Source organism: Pelobates fuscus, chromosome 2 (assembly GCF_036172605.1).
Source record: "Pelobates fuscus isolate aPelFus1 chromosome 2, aPelFus1.pri, whole genome shotgun sequence".
Classification (NCBI taxonomy): domain Eukaryota; kingdom Metazoa; phylum Chordata; class Amphibia; order Anura; family Pelobatidae; genus Pelobates; species Pelobates fuscus.
Genome location: NC_086318.1, coordinates 450017729 through 450032371, shown reverse-complemented (window position 1 = coordinate 450032371; position 14643 = coordinate 450017729). Strand labels below are relative to the sequence as shown.

The 14643-nt window shown below is 45.4% G+C and overlaps 1 protein-coding gene across 1 annotated transcript in view; it reads right to left on the bottom strand.

Moving 5' to 3' along the window:
• Positions 1-12779: 12779 nt before the first annotated feature.
• The window catches only part of MRPL2 (mitochondrial ribosomal protein L2), a 55381-nt gene continuing 53517 nt past the window's right edge, over positions 12780-14643 (bottom strand). The window contains exons 5-8 of the mRNA XM_063444215.1: positions 14161-14276; positions 13976-14086; positions 13554-13627; positions 12780-13364 (exon numbers count right to left, since the gene is read on the bottom strand). Of these exons, the coding sequence (XP_063300285.1) occupies positions 13146-13364; positions 13554-13627; positions 13976-14086; positions 14161-14276 (520 nt within the window). The 3' untranslated portion in view covers positions 12780-13145. The remainder of the gene's footprint in view (positions 13365-13553; positions 13628-13975; positions 14087-14160; positions 14277-14643) is intronic.

Here is a 14643-nt window from a genome sequence, read left to right as displayed (position 1 = left end):
GCTACTGTACCGTATTGCTGAGAGAGGAGTGGGGGGGTCAGTCACAGTGACAACCAAACAGTTAGTGGTTCCCCAGAAGTATCGACAAGAGCTACTTAGGATTGCTCACGATATTCCCTTGTCTGGGCACCTAGGGATGACCCGTACCCGATACAGGTTAACCCATGCATTTTTCTGGCCAGGGATTTCTAAAGATGTGAGACAGTACTGCACCTCCTGTGACATTTGCCAGCGAGTAGGCAAGCGAGGTGACCGCCACAAAGCCAAATTATGTCCTCTCCCTATTATTGCAGAACCTTTCAGTAGGGTGGCCGTAGACATAGTGGGACCCTTACCCAAACCCAGTCCCTCTGGGAAAAGATATATCTTAACTGTAGTGGACTATGCCACCCGGTACCCAGAGGCCGTAGTCCTCACTAATATTCATGCCGAAACTGTGGCCGAGGCTTTAATGAAAGTATTTTCCCGGGTGGGGTTTCCCCAAGAAATAATATCCGATAGGGGCACCCAATTCACCGCCGAGGTCACCCAACAACTGTGGAAGATATGTGGCATTAAGCCAATAGTAAATTCCACCTACCACCCCCAGTCCAATGGTCTATGGGAAAGATTTAATGGTACGCTGAAGCAGATGCTCCGTACGTTTGGAGAGGCGCATAAAGACTGGGAGCGTTTTTTACCCCATCTGCTCTTCGCATATAGAGAGGTACCCCAAGAATCGACAGGGTTTTCCCCTTTTGAATTACTGTTTGGGAGGAGAGTACGAGGGCCGTTAGATCTAGTTAGAGAGCATTGGGAGGGAGAGAGTAGCCCAGATGGAACCCCTATTGTATCTTACGTACTGGAGTTCAGGGACTGTCTGGAGGCGCTGACTCAGGCTGTGCGCACCAACCTCCAGGCGGCCCAACAACGCCAGCGCCGCTGGTACGATAGGGGAGCCAGAGACCGCAGCTTTCAAGTGGGACAGAAGGTTTTGATTTTTAAACCTGTCCGCACAGACAAGCTGCAGGCCATCTGGCAAGGCCCATACCAGGTGGTGGAACAGAGATGTGACACCACCTATGTGATTGGCCCCTGCTCATGGGTAGGGAAGAGACGCATGCTCGATGTGAATATGCTCAAACCCTACCATGAGAGGATAGAGGATGTGGCGGCGATATGCGCCTCAGCCTCTGAGGATCAGGAGAACCTGCCCCTACCTGACCTATTAGAGCCAGAAGAACAGATGGAGCCCTCCAAGGGAGTTCAGCTGGGGGAACGGCTAAGCCCTCAGAAGCGTGCTCAGGTACAAGAGCTGATCGTAGCTAAAGGGGCTACCTTCTCCAATTTGCCTGGGTACACTCCGCTAGCCACTCACCGAGTCGAAACCCCGGGACAGCTACCTATGCGGCAGACTCCATATCGTGTCCCTGAATCAGTCAGGACACATATGAAAACAGAGCTAGACGAAATGTTGCAGCTAGGGGTTATCGAACCTTCCGATAGCCCCTGGGCATCGCCGGTAGTGCTGGTACCTAAGAAGGACGGCACGACACGTTTCTGTGTCGACTACCGGAGGCTAAATGACAAAACGGTGTCTGATGCCTACCCGATGCCCCGGATAGACAAGCTGTTAGATAAGATGGCACGTGGCCAGTATCTCACTACCATAGATTTGTGTAAGGGATACTGGCAAATTCCACTAGCCGAAGATGCCATCCCCAAGTCGGCCTTTGTCACACCGTTTGGCCTGTACCAATTTCGGGTCATGCCATTCGGGATGAAAAATGCCCTGGCACCTGCAACATATAGGGGCCATTCTAGATCGTATTGGAGAGGCAGGGTTAACACTGAAACCCAGCAAGTGTCATATAGGGATGGCAGAAGTGCAGTACTTGGGCCACCGGGTGGGGTGTGGGCAACAGAAACCCGAACCAGCCAAGATTGAAGCCGTAGCAAAATGGCCCACCCCGAGGACAAAAACCCAAGTGCTAGCATTTCTAGGTACTGCGGGGTATTATAGAAAATTCGTGCCCAATTACAGTGCCCTGGCCAAACCCCTGACTGACTTGACCCGCAAGAACCTTCCTCGACAGGTTGTCTGGGCCCCAGAGTGTGAACAGGCATTCCAACAACTAAAGACTGCTTTAACTAATGCTCCTGTACTTGCCGCTCCTGATCTAACTAAAAGATTTCTTGTCCACACAGGCGCTTCAATGTTTGGATTGGGAGCAGTGCTGAGCCAAGTGGAAGCAGATGGCGGAGAACATCCCGTAGCTTACTTGAGCCGAAAGTTGTTGCCCCGTGAAGTAAGCTACGCCGCCATTGAAAAAGAATGCCTGGCCGTGGTGTGGGCCCTCAAAAAGTTACAGCCGTATTTGTGTGGACAACCTTTTTCCTTACTCACAGATCACAACCCGTTGGTGTGGCTGAACCGTGTGGCCGGGGACAATGCCAGGCTGCTGCACTGGAGTTTGGCGCTGCAGCCCTTTGACTTTACTATCCATTACCGGCCAGGGAAGCAAATCGGTAACGCCGACGGGTTATCTAGACAAACTGAACTTGAAAAGTGATCTGTGGGTACTCCTCCGGACATCCCCAAGCCGATCTGTTGGGATCAGACTGTGTATGCCGGCTTGGTTCTGGGGGAGCATTGTGGCAAACCTAGCCACTTCAGACTATAGAAATCGTTTCCTAAAGGTTGTCCTACAAACTGCTAATATATTGTAATTGCATGTACTTTGTATTCTGCCTGTAAATGTCTGGTTGCATGTTTGTCTATGGTATTCCTATGCTAACAGCCGAAAGCCGCTAGCATTTGAATGATCGTTTCACTAACAGCAACTTTACCGGCTGTTCGTTAAACGAATTAGGTACCGAACGCAAGCCCACACACTTAGAGGTGTGTGGCACCAATTACCCGGTTGCAACATTGTTGCAATCGGTAATTAAGTGGATTCTTAGGTGGCCGTCGTTCGGCTACCGACCACGCGGCGGTCGGCCATCTTGAATCCTTTGTCTCCCCCAGCAGTGTTTGGTCGTCGAGTGCATGGAACCAAAAACGGCTACTCGACGGCACGAACACCGCTGTACTTCCAGGCGGTTCGGGAGCTCCGGTCTTCTTCCATTGGGAGACCCATTGAAGTTTGGTACTTTTATGCAAACTAAATAGATAAGTATATTTCGTATGGCGTTCGGTTAGTTTAGCTGGGATCTGAGTGGCATTCCCACAAAACATACCCGCAGACCCCAGCTATCTACCGAATGGCTGTTTGTGCCAAACAGACGAATATTGTTCAAGTTACAGATTTTAATGTAAAATGCCGGTTCTGCTGCACGAGGAGATAATCCACTTAACAGTATAGTTCAGTGGGAGTATCTCTCTCGTGCAGCGGTGCCTGATGGGATAAATGTATGAACTGTTAAGTCCCCCATGTAGTCCCTTACTGTATCACCCCTGCTTTTTGTCAGTAAGGAAACCCCTTGCATGGGGACTTGCATAAATACTGGAAGTTCTGAATAAAGCTGCTAGTTGACTCCCAGACTGTGTTTCGTCCGGTTATTGGGAGGATTGGGGATATTGCCTTACTTTTCAGCGCTGACTGTGGATGTACCTGTAATACCAGCGGAGATCGTGGATTCTAATATTGCACTCCGCTACAGACTCAATACCTCAAATTGTTTGAATTTATTCCCCCATCCGGGAACCTATACTTTTATATAATGTGACAGAGTCTATGGGAGGGTAATAGAAGGAAGGTATCTAGGACCCAGAATCCTCCATAGTCTATACCCATTCACCTGCCCAATTAGCAACTGCTGAGGCTTTAATTAGCAGGTCTCAGAGCAGAAAGAGGTCAGATACAATCTGACCTGCAGAGAGAGCAGGTCTGTGCAGAGCAGCACCAAACAAAGTGCTAAAGGTTGGTGAAACCAATGCTTATTTTTGATTTGTGTAGTTTATTACCCTGGTTAGTAAGGGACATTTCTTTATGTTTAGTTAGTGCTCAAATTTGAGCTCGAATTTTGTTTGTAGATTTTCCTTTCTGTTGTGCTGCAGTTTTGAACAAATTGATTGCCCACATGGATGTTTGTGCACGCTGTAAATAAAGCACACAATTTTTGCATAAGACTGTTGTTCTATACCTGTTACCCTAGAGGACTGTGTTGCTTTGCCCATAAAGGTCACAAGATAGTGGAGAATGCGGGCATTTAAAGCACATTTATACGGTCTGTGGGTATAGAGGCCTAAGGTACTGTGACTCTGCAAACTGAGACTGGTTGTTTGAAACAGAGGCCTGCAGGTGTGGTGTGTGGTATTTACCAGGTGGCTGAAAAAAAAAAAAGCAAGATGGAAGAGTCAGTAAAAGCCTTGGTACAGGCTACTACTACCCAGCAAGACACAAACCGTGTAACAGCGGCGCAGATCAGTAACCTCATGGAGACACAGCGACAGGCTGTTGCGGTCCAACAGGAGACAAACCGCTTATTGGCCACACAAATAGACTGCATTATGGAAACTCAGCGGGAAGACAGAGAAAAACTAACAAGTGCTTTGCAACAAACCATGCTGTCAAGTGTGACTTCCCCTACTATGGATAGGGGGCGCCAGATTAGAGTTACTGACTTTTTACATAAAGTGAGTGAGGTTGATGACATGGAGGCTTACCTGACAACCTTTGAAAGGATTGCTACCCGAAAAGGATGGCCTCCAGGTCAGTGGGCAGGATTATTAGCCCCTTGCCTCAGTGGAGAATCCCAAAAAGCATATGCTGATTTGCCTCTCAGCCAAGCACAAGACTATGACCGATTGAAAGCAGAAATACTAGCATGGCTTGGAGTGACGCCTGCAGTGCGAGCCCAAAGATATAATGCTTGGGTTTTTGATACCGAGAAATCTACTAGGTCACAAATGTATGACCTCTTGAGACTTGCCCAGAAGTGGCTACAGCCAGAAATCAACTCTGCTGCAGTAATCATTGAAAAGGTGGTTATGGATCGCTTCCTCAGGAGTCTGCCGATAGCGCTACAGAAATGGGTCAGTCAAGCGGATCCAAAGGACCCAGAAGAAATGATGAACTTGACAGAGAGATACCGGTTTGCTAATGAAACTCAGAGTAAAGAACCTTACCTCAACGCCAAATTGCAAAGTAACAGGATACCTGCAAAGAAGTCTGGTGGGTTTAAAGAAACAGATGGGAAAAAAGATTCTGTACAGACCCATAGGCAGACTGACTACCTGGAAAATTGGGTGCCCAGGTTCCCAACCTGGCCACAAGGCCAGACTGAGAGAGAGAGATAAAGAGTTATAGATGTCAGGAGATTGGACATATTGCACGTAACTGTCCACAGACTGATGAACCTATGGAATGTAATTTGGGGAGGGGGGAGAAACATGGTGCATTGTTGGTATACACACAAATGTCTGCTTTAACAAGTACTGGTGGTATTAATCATGTCAAATCTGTAAATATGGAGGGGAGGAGTGTGCAAGCACTCTTAGATTCTGGGAGTGAGGTTTCATTGGTAAAGAGATCTTTACTTCAGATAAGCAAGTAGATAAAATTCACGTGTTGGATATAATATGCATACATGGTGACACCCACACGTACCCCACGGCCGAGGTGGAATTTGCTACCGCGGTATGGGCGATAAAACATAGAGTTGGGGTGGTACCATCATTGCCTTATGATGCTGTATTGGGGAGTGATTTTCCCCTCTTTCGGAAAATTTGGGAAGAATAAGCGTACAGAGGTAGAGGCAGAAACTGGCTTTAGAGAATGGTTTCCCTTTTTCTACGATTGATTTGGAGCAGCATAGTGATAGCCAACATTTATAAAATGTTAAAACCCTTCTCATTGTCTGAGAGCGTGTAAGCTGAGTGCTTTCAATAATCGTACGTGGACCTGCGTTAGCGGAGATGACTGATTTTGCAGCAGGCACTTGGCAGAACCCAGGCAAGTTGTCGCACTATACAAAAAGCGTTTGACAATAACTACTACAGCAGACTGTAGTGGTTAGTGTGCTTGGAGTGTGTCATTATGAAGACCTTTTCGTTCAAATAGATATGTGCTCTCTCCAGGCGTATATTCCCACCCACCTCTAACATTACACAAAGAAAGTCAATTTACACATTGGAGTGAATGAGTGATTAAACACACCTTCTCAAGTTGCCATTATCTGTACTTTCCTTTTTATCAGTTATTATAGCAGGGCCGATCCTGGGGTCAAAGGCGCCTGGGTGCAGATTTTTGGCGCCCTGAGGTGGGCGTGGCCATCTTAATAACTCCCCCCCTTTGCAAATGTTCAGTCGAGGCATGCATGTTTCTATGGCAACGACTCCACCTCTCCATCTTTTTGTAATCACACATTCATTGACAGTCACCCACTCTCACTGATTTGACACTTATACACACTGACACACTCAATGACAGACACACTCAATGACAGACACACTCAATGACAGACACACTCAATGACAGACACACTCACACACTTTCAATGATAGACACATACTCATTGATATGATCCACTGACTGACAGACACACACTCACAGGTACCTAGTCAGTCTTGGTTAATACGTGCCTACTTCTGTGGTGGGCTAGGGTGGCTAGTCAGCCACCTCCTAGACCCCCAGTGACAGGTAATTGGCCTGCTCCTTGCAATGCCCAGGGCCAGACTGGGAATAAAAAGCTGCTATGGAAAATTCTTATGCCAAGCCCTATCATTAATTGTATCAGCTGTGACAGATATACAGGTGGGAAAAAAAATGAAAGTTTGAAAATGATTTAACCATCAAGAATGCAGCACTCACAAAGAAACAAAAGAGCTCACCTGCTTTATTCCAATCAGAAGAAGAAGTAACATCTTATAGTCAACGTTTCATCCCCAGTAACGGGAATGAAACCTCGACTGAATGCTGCTGCACGTCTGATACACATAAAATGTTAGTGTTTGGTCCTCGGTCTGCGTTGGATGTAGTTTGATACCAGGGTATGAAATATTAGGAGACAGGCAAGGTTATCCATTAAACTAAGAATTGTTTGTGAATGAAAGTTGGAGAATTTTTCCAATCTGCTGTTATGCAGTTTGTGTTTTCACTTCCTAAAACGACATATTTAGTGATTAATCCTTTCATGAATGTGAAACCCTTGCTACATTTTACATATTATGTGCGTCTACTCTCCCTGTGTATTATGCAGATATATTTACAAAAACAATCAAATCTCCTGACGCTCCCAGAACAAAACTCCTCACACAACAATGTAAATCATTAAATAAAGTAATTCTGGAACATAACCTATACGACTTATGGAGGATTCACCATCCAAATGAAAAGGGGTACTCATATTTCTCCCATATTCATAAAACCCATTCCAGAATAGATATGATTTTAGTAACTGCTGACATTTTAACAAGGGCTAAGACGAGTGAGATTGGAGATATTGTATGGTCTGACCATGCCCCGGTAACAGCAATGCTGCAGACAACTTTTGACCATAAGGGGAAACCCCCATGGCGCTTAAATGATGCCCTTCTCATGCAGGAGGAATATTGCCCCCAAATGAGTCAGGACACTACCTGAGCTAGAACTTACAACTATTTGGCAAGCCCACAAGGCGGTGGTTAGGGGGCTGCTTATTAGCAGAGCGGCTTTTTAAAAAAAATCTAAAGAACAAAAATATCACACTCTCCTGAAAAGACTGAGAGACTTACAATTAGCTCAATACTCCACCCCCACTGATACCCTAGCGAAAGACATAGCCTCAATTACAAAACAAATAAATGAGATACTAATACAAGAAACAGCACATATGCTTCAGAACTTGAAAATACGGACTTACACGCAGGGCAACAGAGCTGGGAAAGCCCTGGCATCGCTTTTAAGACAGAAACAAGCCCAATCGAAAATTCCATACTTACACAACCACACAGGAGGGAAAATACATGATCCGAGAGGAATACTAGCAGAAATGGTAAAATTTTACGAAACATTATATAACATAAGACATGACCCTAAGACGCACCAACCATCCACACAAGAGATACACAGTTTTTTTGTCTAAAATTTCCCTGCCTACACTAACAGACGACCAAAGCAAACAATTGGGAACACCCGTCACCTTGCATGAAGTTCTACAAGTAATAAAGTCGCTTCCACCGGGTAAATCACCGGGCCCGGACGGTCTCACTAATTCTTATTATAAAAAATTTGGCCAAGTTCTGGGACCACACTTGGTAGATACATTTAACCGTATAATGGCCACAGGAACTATGCCTCCGGACATGTTGACAGCACATATAGTCACATTACCCAAACCAGGTAAACCCCCTCACAAGCCCCAAAACTTACGGCCCATATCCCTCCTGAACACGGACACTAAAATATTAGCCAAGCTATTTGCCACAAGACTCGCAGACATGATGCCCACGATCATAAAACATGACCAAGTGGGGTTCGTGAAGGGTAGACAAGGAGCTGAAGGTACAAGAAAACTATATAATTTACTATACCCTAGACATCAACGGGGGGAACCCAGTGTGTTCCTGTCGCTGGACGCCGAAAAAGCGTTTGACAGGTTACACTGGGGATTCCTACGAGAAACGCTGCAGAAATTTAATTTCCCACGACAATTCCAAAAGTTAATTGATGCATTATACTCTAAGCCCTCGGCTAGGGTCACAAATGGAGGTTTCATGTCAGAGATCTTATACATAACTAACGGAACTCGGCAGGTATGCCCGCTGTCCCCACTTCTTTACATTCTAGCCTTAGAGCCACTGCTACAGGCTATCAGAGACGACACACAAATTACTGGCATAGAAAAAGGGGGGAGGGAATACAAAATTACGGCATATGCTGATGACGTAATGCTGTCATTAACTAACCCACAAATCTCCATCCCCGCCTTCAACACCTTACTGAAAACATACAGTGCCTGCTCATACTGAACGAGACTAAAACACAAGCAATGAGCCTCTTTACACCGCATGCTACCACTAAAATCCTACAAAGAACTACCGCTTTTGAATGGAGACAAGACCATCTCACATTCCTGGGCATAAAATTCACAAATAACGCACACAAACTACTTAAAGCCAATTACACTACACTTCTCCACTCTATAAAGACACAACTGAGGAGCTGGGAGAATAAATATATCTTGTGGACTGGGAGGGTAGCGGCCGCAAAAATGATGATACTTCCCAAAACTTCAATATTTATTTCGCACCCTGCCCATCCATCTACCTACTGCGTATATTAAAGAAGCACAAAACATAATTAACACTTTCATATGGGCTAAGAAACGACCCAGGGTTGCTGCAAGCACGCTCTATTTAACACAAAAAAAGGAGGCATGGGTCTCCCAAACTTGAGTTTATATTACAAAGCAGCAAACGTTAGCACAATAGTGGCAGCTTTTCACGCCTATTCTACACCTCCAGCGTGGGTACACCTGGAAGCAACACACACGGGAGGCTATGAAATCACAACACTAGCAGGCATAAGTAAAAAATACAGGAAAACATTTCCCACCACTCTATCCACAACAGCGTTGACGCTAAAAGAATGGGATAAATACAAAAAATCACTAAACCTTGAGAACGCATTGCTCCCAGCAATGCTTCTAAACTCTTTTGAAATCCTGATCCCACAACTAAACATTAAAAAATGGGCAGCCACTGGTCTAACACATTTATACCAACTTAGAGATAAGAATAGATATATAACCTTTACAGTACTGAAAGAAAAATACAAGTTGCCACCAGCGGCAGAGTTTGCGCACAGACAGATACTATCGTGGCTACAGAAACACGATGATGTACAACTCTCTACTGACAGCAAACAAAAACTGACCGACCTAGCTGCTTTATGTATAGCCACTAAAAACGCGTCAGGCATCCTATCCAAAGTGTACCATAGCTATTTACCTGCAACAAAGATACGAGACTTAATTTTTGTCAAAAAATGGGAAAAGGACATAGGAAGACAAATACCTGAAGAAAATTGGCAGAAAAGCTTTATGGCACATAGACACTTCACTTTATCCACCTCCCAGATAGAAATGTCGAGAAAAATGCTCTACAGATGGCATATGGTACCCACTAGATTAAGACATATTGACCCAACACAAAAAGGAGAATGCTGGCGATGTGGACATAGCATAGGTGACGTCATACACATTTGGTGGACATGTCCTGTTGTAGCAAAATTATGGAGAGACGTTCAAGCCCTTGTGCAGCGAATAGGGAAGATAGATGTGAAACTTAAACCAGAGGTATATCTTTTACAACATCTGCCACAGGACCTCTTAAAATCCTATAAATATTTATTTTTCCACATAACCATGGCAGTAATAGCAGCGATAGCCAGAGCGTGGCTTAAAATAGACCTTCCAACATTAGACATGATAATCTCTCATATAGACGATATTAGATTATATGAATACACTGTCCGAGCGCGTAGGACACCACGGAAATTTTGGATAGACGCATGGGATATGTGGGATGCTACTAGACTCTCAAAGACATGAGACGAATGTGGGTTAAAATATGCTGACAATGAGTAAATAAATCAAAGAACCCATACCGGGAATTTCTGGTCTCTCCCTACCCCCCTATTCCCTCCTGCTACCCAGTTATTGACACCCCCCTTAACAGGAATATAAAACCAGTACATACGGAAAGATGGCAATACACAGGATACAAATCTACGATGTTCATACCCTCGATAAGTACATACTGTCCAACCACAGACAACAAAGATAGTAGGTCAAAGTGCTCAACAATAAGAGACCGCTATAGACTGGGCTGACATATACATCACTTGATCTAAACTAAGGGGAGATGTGACCTAGTAAAACAAATCATAGTCATGATAGGTTGAAGGGCGAAAGGCGACAAGTACTCTCCTCTACGTACTACGCATGGGACAGATTACAAATACTGTAATGTAAATAATGTGATGTAAACTCTGAAATGTAAAAAACAAAAAAATGCAGATATGACAATAGATTTTGTACTTAACCTCTTAAATGTAACCTGAATCTATGTAATCTATGTAAACATTGATGTAACATGGTTTCTGTATGTACTTCATAAAATTGTAATAAAAAAAAATAAAAAAAAAACAACAATCAAATCTTCCTTTAACCCCTTAAGGACACACGACATGATTCCCTTTTATTCCAGAAGTTTGGTCCTTAAGGGGTTAACCTAAAACCCTTTAAGAGATCCAAGTCAAGCTATCTCAGTACAGAATGCACCTGTAATCATGGCTGATTCTATTCATTACCTGTTCTGTGTTTAATATATATAAAGTATGTGTATTTTAATATTATACTGTACCTTATTGTAACAATGCAAAATCACAGATAGAGAAAAATTAAATATAGTTTTGCTTTAATTCATTCTGTCATTTTAAAGAAAAACAGAGACACACGCAGTTTTTATTAATGGATGCTCACTGGCATGTTGTCGCTGATGACCACATATACTCACACTCATTAACAGACACTGGTGCACAAACATACTAATGCAGTACCCCATACAAACACTGGCATGCAATCACTAACGCATACATACACACACACACACACACACACGCACATTCACTCAATAACAAACAATTACACACATTGATCCATACTGACACACACACACACACAAATCCATACTAACAGGTACACAGTGATCCATACTGACACACAGAATCAATGCTCCATACCGACACCACAGTGCTCCATACCGACACACAGACACAATGCTCCATACCGACACACGGAATCAATGCTCCATACCGACACACGGAATCAATGCTCCATACCGACACACAGACACAATGCTCCATACCGACACACGGAATCAATGCTCCATACTGACACACGGAATCCAATGATCCATACTGACCCACAGAATCAATGATCCATACTGACACACGGAATCCAATGATCCATACTGACACACGGAATCCAATGATCCATACTGACACACGGAATCCAATGATCCATACTGACACACAGAATCAATGATCCATACTGACACACAGAATCAATGATCCATACTGCCAGCAGCTCTGCCCCCCTCCCCTCACTGCCAGCAGCTCTGCCCCCCTCCCCTCACTGCCAGCAGCTCTGCCCCCCACCCCTCACTGCCAGCAGCTCTGCCCCCCACCCCTCACTGCCAGCAGCTCTGCCCCCCACCCCTCACTGCCAGCAGCTCTGCCCCCCACCCCTCACTGCCAGCAGCTCTGCCCCCCACCCCTCACTGCCAGCAGCTCTGCCCCCCACCCCTCACTGCCAGCAGCTCTGCCCCCCACCCCTCACTGCCAGCAGCTCTGCCCCCCACCCCTCACTGCCAGCAGCTCTGCCCCCCACCCCTCACTGCCAGCAGCTCTGCTCCCCACCCCTCACTGCCAGCAGCTCTGCCCCCCCTCCCCTCACTGCCAGCAGCTCTGCCCCCCCTCCCCTCACTGCCAGCAGCTCTGCCCCCCCTCCCCTCACTGCCAGCAGCTCTGCCCCCCTCCCCTCACTGCCAGCAGCTCTGGACTCCCTGCCTGACAGCCTTTCACACAGACAGGAAGCAAACCTTTAAGTCCCGCTTGGGCTGCCCGGCTGTGCCTGAATAAAGGCTGCCACATGGAGCAGGATGACCAGGGTGGTCCTCCTGGCTGCTGTGAGTGCTGTTCCAGGTCCCCAGCATGAGTGTGTTTCTGCAGCTCTGTGGAGCCCCAGCTGCCAGGAACAGATCCTGTATTATATAAGTATGTATACATAGAAAGAGACACTTATGCTGCCGTTAATCTCGTTTTTTTTATTTATTGAGAGAGACATTGAATTCCTTGTTAGTGACAGTTGTCTGGTCCATGTTGTGTCTGTTGCACCCAGGTCTTTAAAGCTCCTTTGAAGCCCGGATAGGGGCAGCAAGCCACTGATAATTGACGTGTCTCTTAAGTCTAAATACGTTCCTACAAGCGGAATGTCAAGACCAGCCGAATATAAACATGTCCCTGCTTAACTCAATGGGAACAAAAGAGCAAAGCAAAAAAAAAAAAAAAGCCTTAGTGCAGAATCGAGAAATTCTCTGCACGATCAGATGTGTCCCTTATATGAATTAGAATGTTTATTACTTCTAGAGCTGAACACGAACTAAACAAATAATAAAATTAACTGCGAGGAGCTGCCGATGCAGAGGGCAACTTGACATAACTTTTCAAGGCAGGGAGAGGTTTGATCTTACGACCTGCCCAACCACCCTTCCTCTTCCAAAGACCACTTGATGGTCGAATTCCTAACCACCTGTTCCGTCCTGCCTTCCCGATTATACGCTTGTTGTGGTCAATATTGGAAACACGACCCACCGTTGCAATGCAGGTTTCCAGTACCTAGAAAAGGGACAGAGGACATGTAAGTCTAAGACACTGACCACCTAATATAATGAATGATAGTGACAGCTTAGAGCGGGTGCAATTACATGGTAATATATACAGGTTAGAGAGGCAAAATGGGGAACCTGTGGGGACTGGATAGGGAAGACAGAGCTAGTACGGCAGGGAGAAGACACATTTTCACACCTGAATTTGTCTTTTGGATGGAAGTTGTACAATCGCAGTCCCATTCACTTTCCTGAGTAAAACGCCACATGTCCCTGTATACGATGGACACAAAAGGATTATTCCACACATAATGCCAAGACTCAACGAGAAACCATTTATACCCTATAACCCTCTGATTAAACAGATTGACGATTTATTTTGGGTGCGATTTTTATCTGTGGTAATAATCAGCGATAACAATCAGTACAATATAACTAGAGAGACAGGAAATATCTCAATCTGTAACGGGATCGGTGACAGAGACACTGCAATCTAAGAGTATTTAAACCGTTCCACCCCAAACACAATGCATTTAATAAGGAACTACTTATCTTAATTGCTTAACATGCTGAAAGAAGACTTTTGTTTATATACGACTGTTAGGAATCCAATATACTGACCAGCAGCTCGGATAACCTGAGACCCTTTTCCAGGAAGCAACTCCAGGTTATTGATGAGGGTCCCCACAGGAAGTGCCCCCAAGGCATGTGCATCTCCTTCCTTAGCAGACACTGGAGACACAAAATTACACATGTTAAAAACAGGTTCCCTTCCCAGAGCTGCCTGTAGACAGTGACCCTCATACCTGCCATGCGTCCAATGTGCCCCGATGTGGTGATTAGATCGCCTTCCTGCATGTTCTCAGTCGCAATAATCCAACGTTTCCGCTTTCCTCCCACAACTAGCGCAATGTCTGCAGACCTGAAGCGCAAGAGGGGTCTATACAAGATCTGACAAGCAGCATACACACAGATATAATAATACAGACTGTGGCAGCAGCAGCCATTTTGAAAACTGTTTTTTTCCTTTAACATGTACGTACCACTTTAAGAACCAAGGGTACGCGGGTGTAATGTATTGCAGGTTCATAGCCTTCGTATGCTGGCGGCATAAAAACCCGTCGGCATTCAGGTAATCGTTCCACGAACAGTGATTTCCATCTCGGTTCGTGAAACGAACAAACTGCCGAATGGAGACCACCCTCAGGAGGTCGTGTGGCTCTCGTTACAGATTGCAACATTGTTGCAAACGGTAAATTAAGAGGATTCGGGGTGGCCGTCGTTCGGCT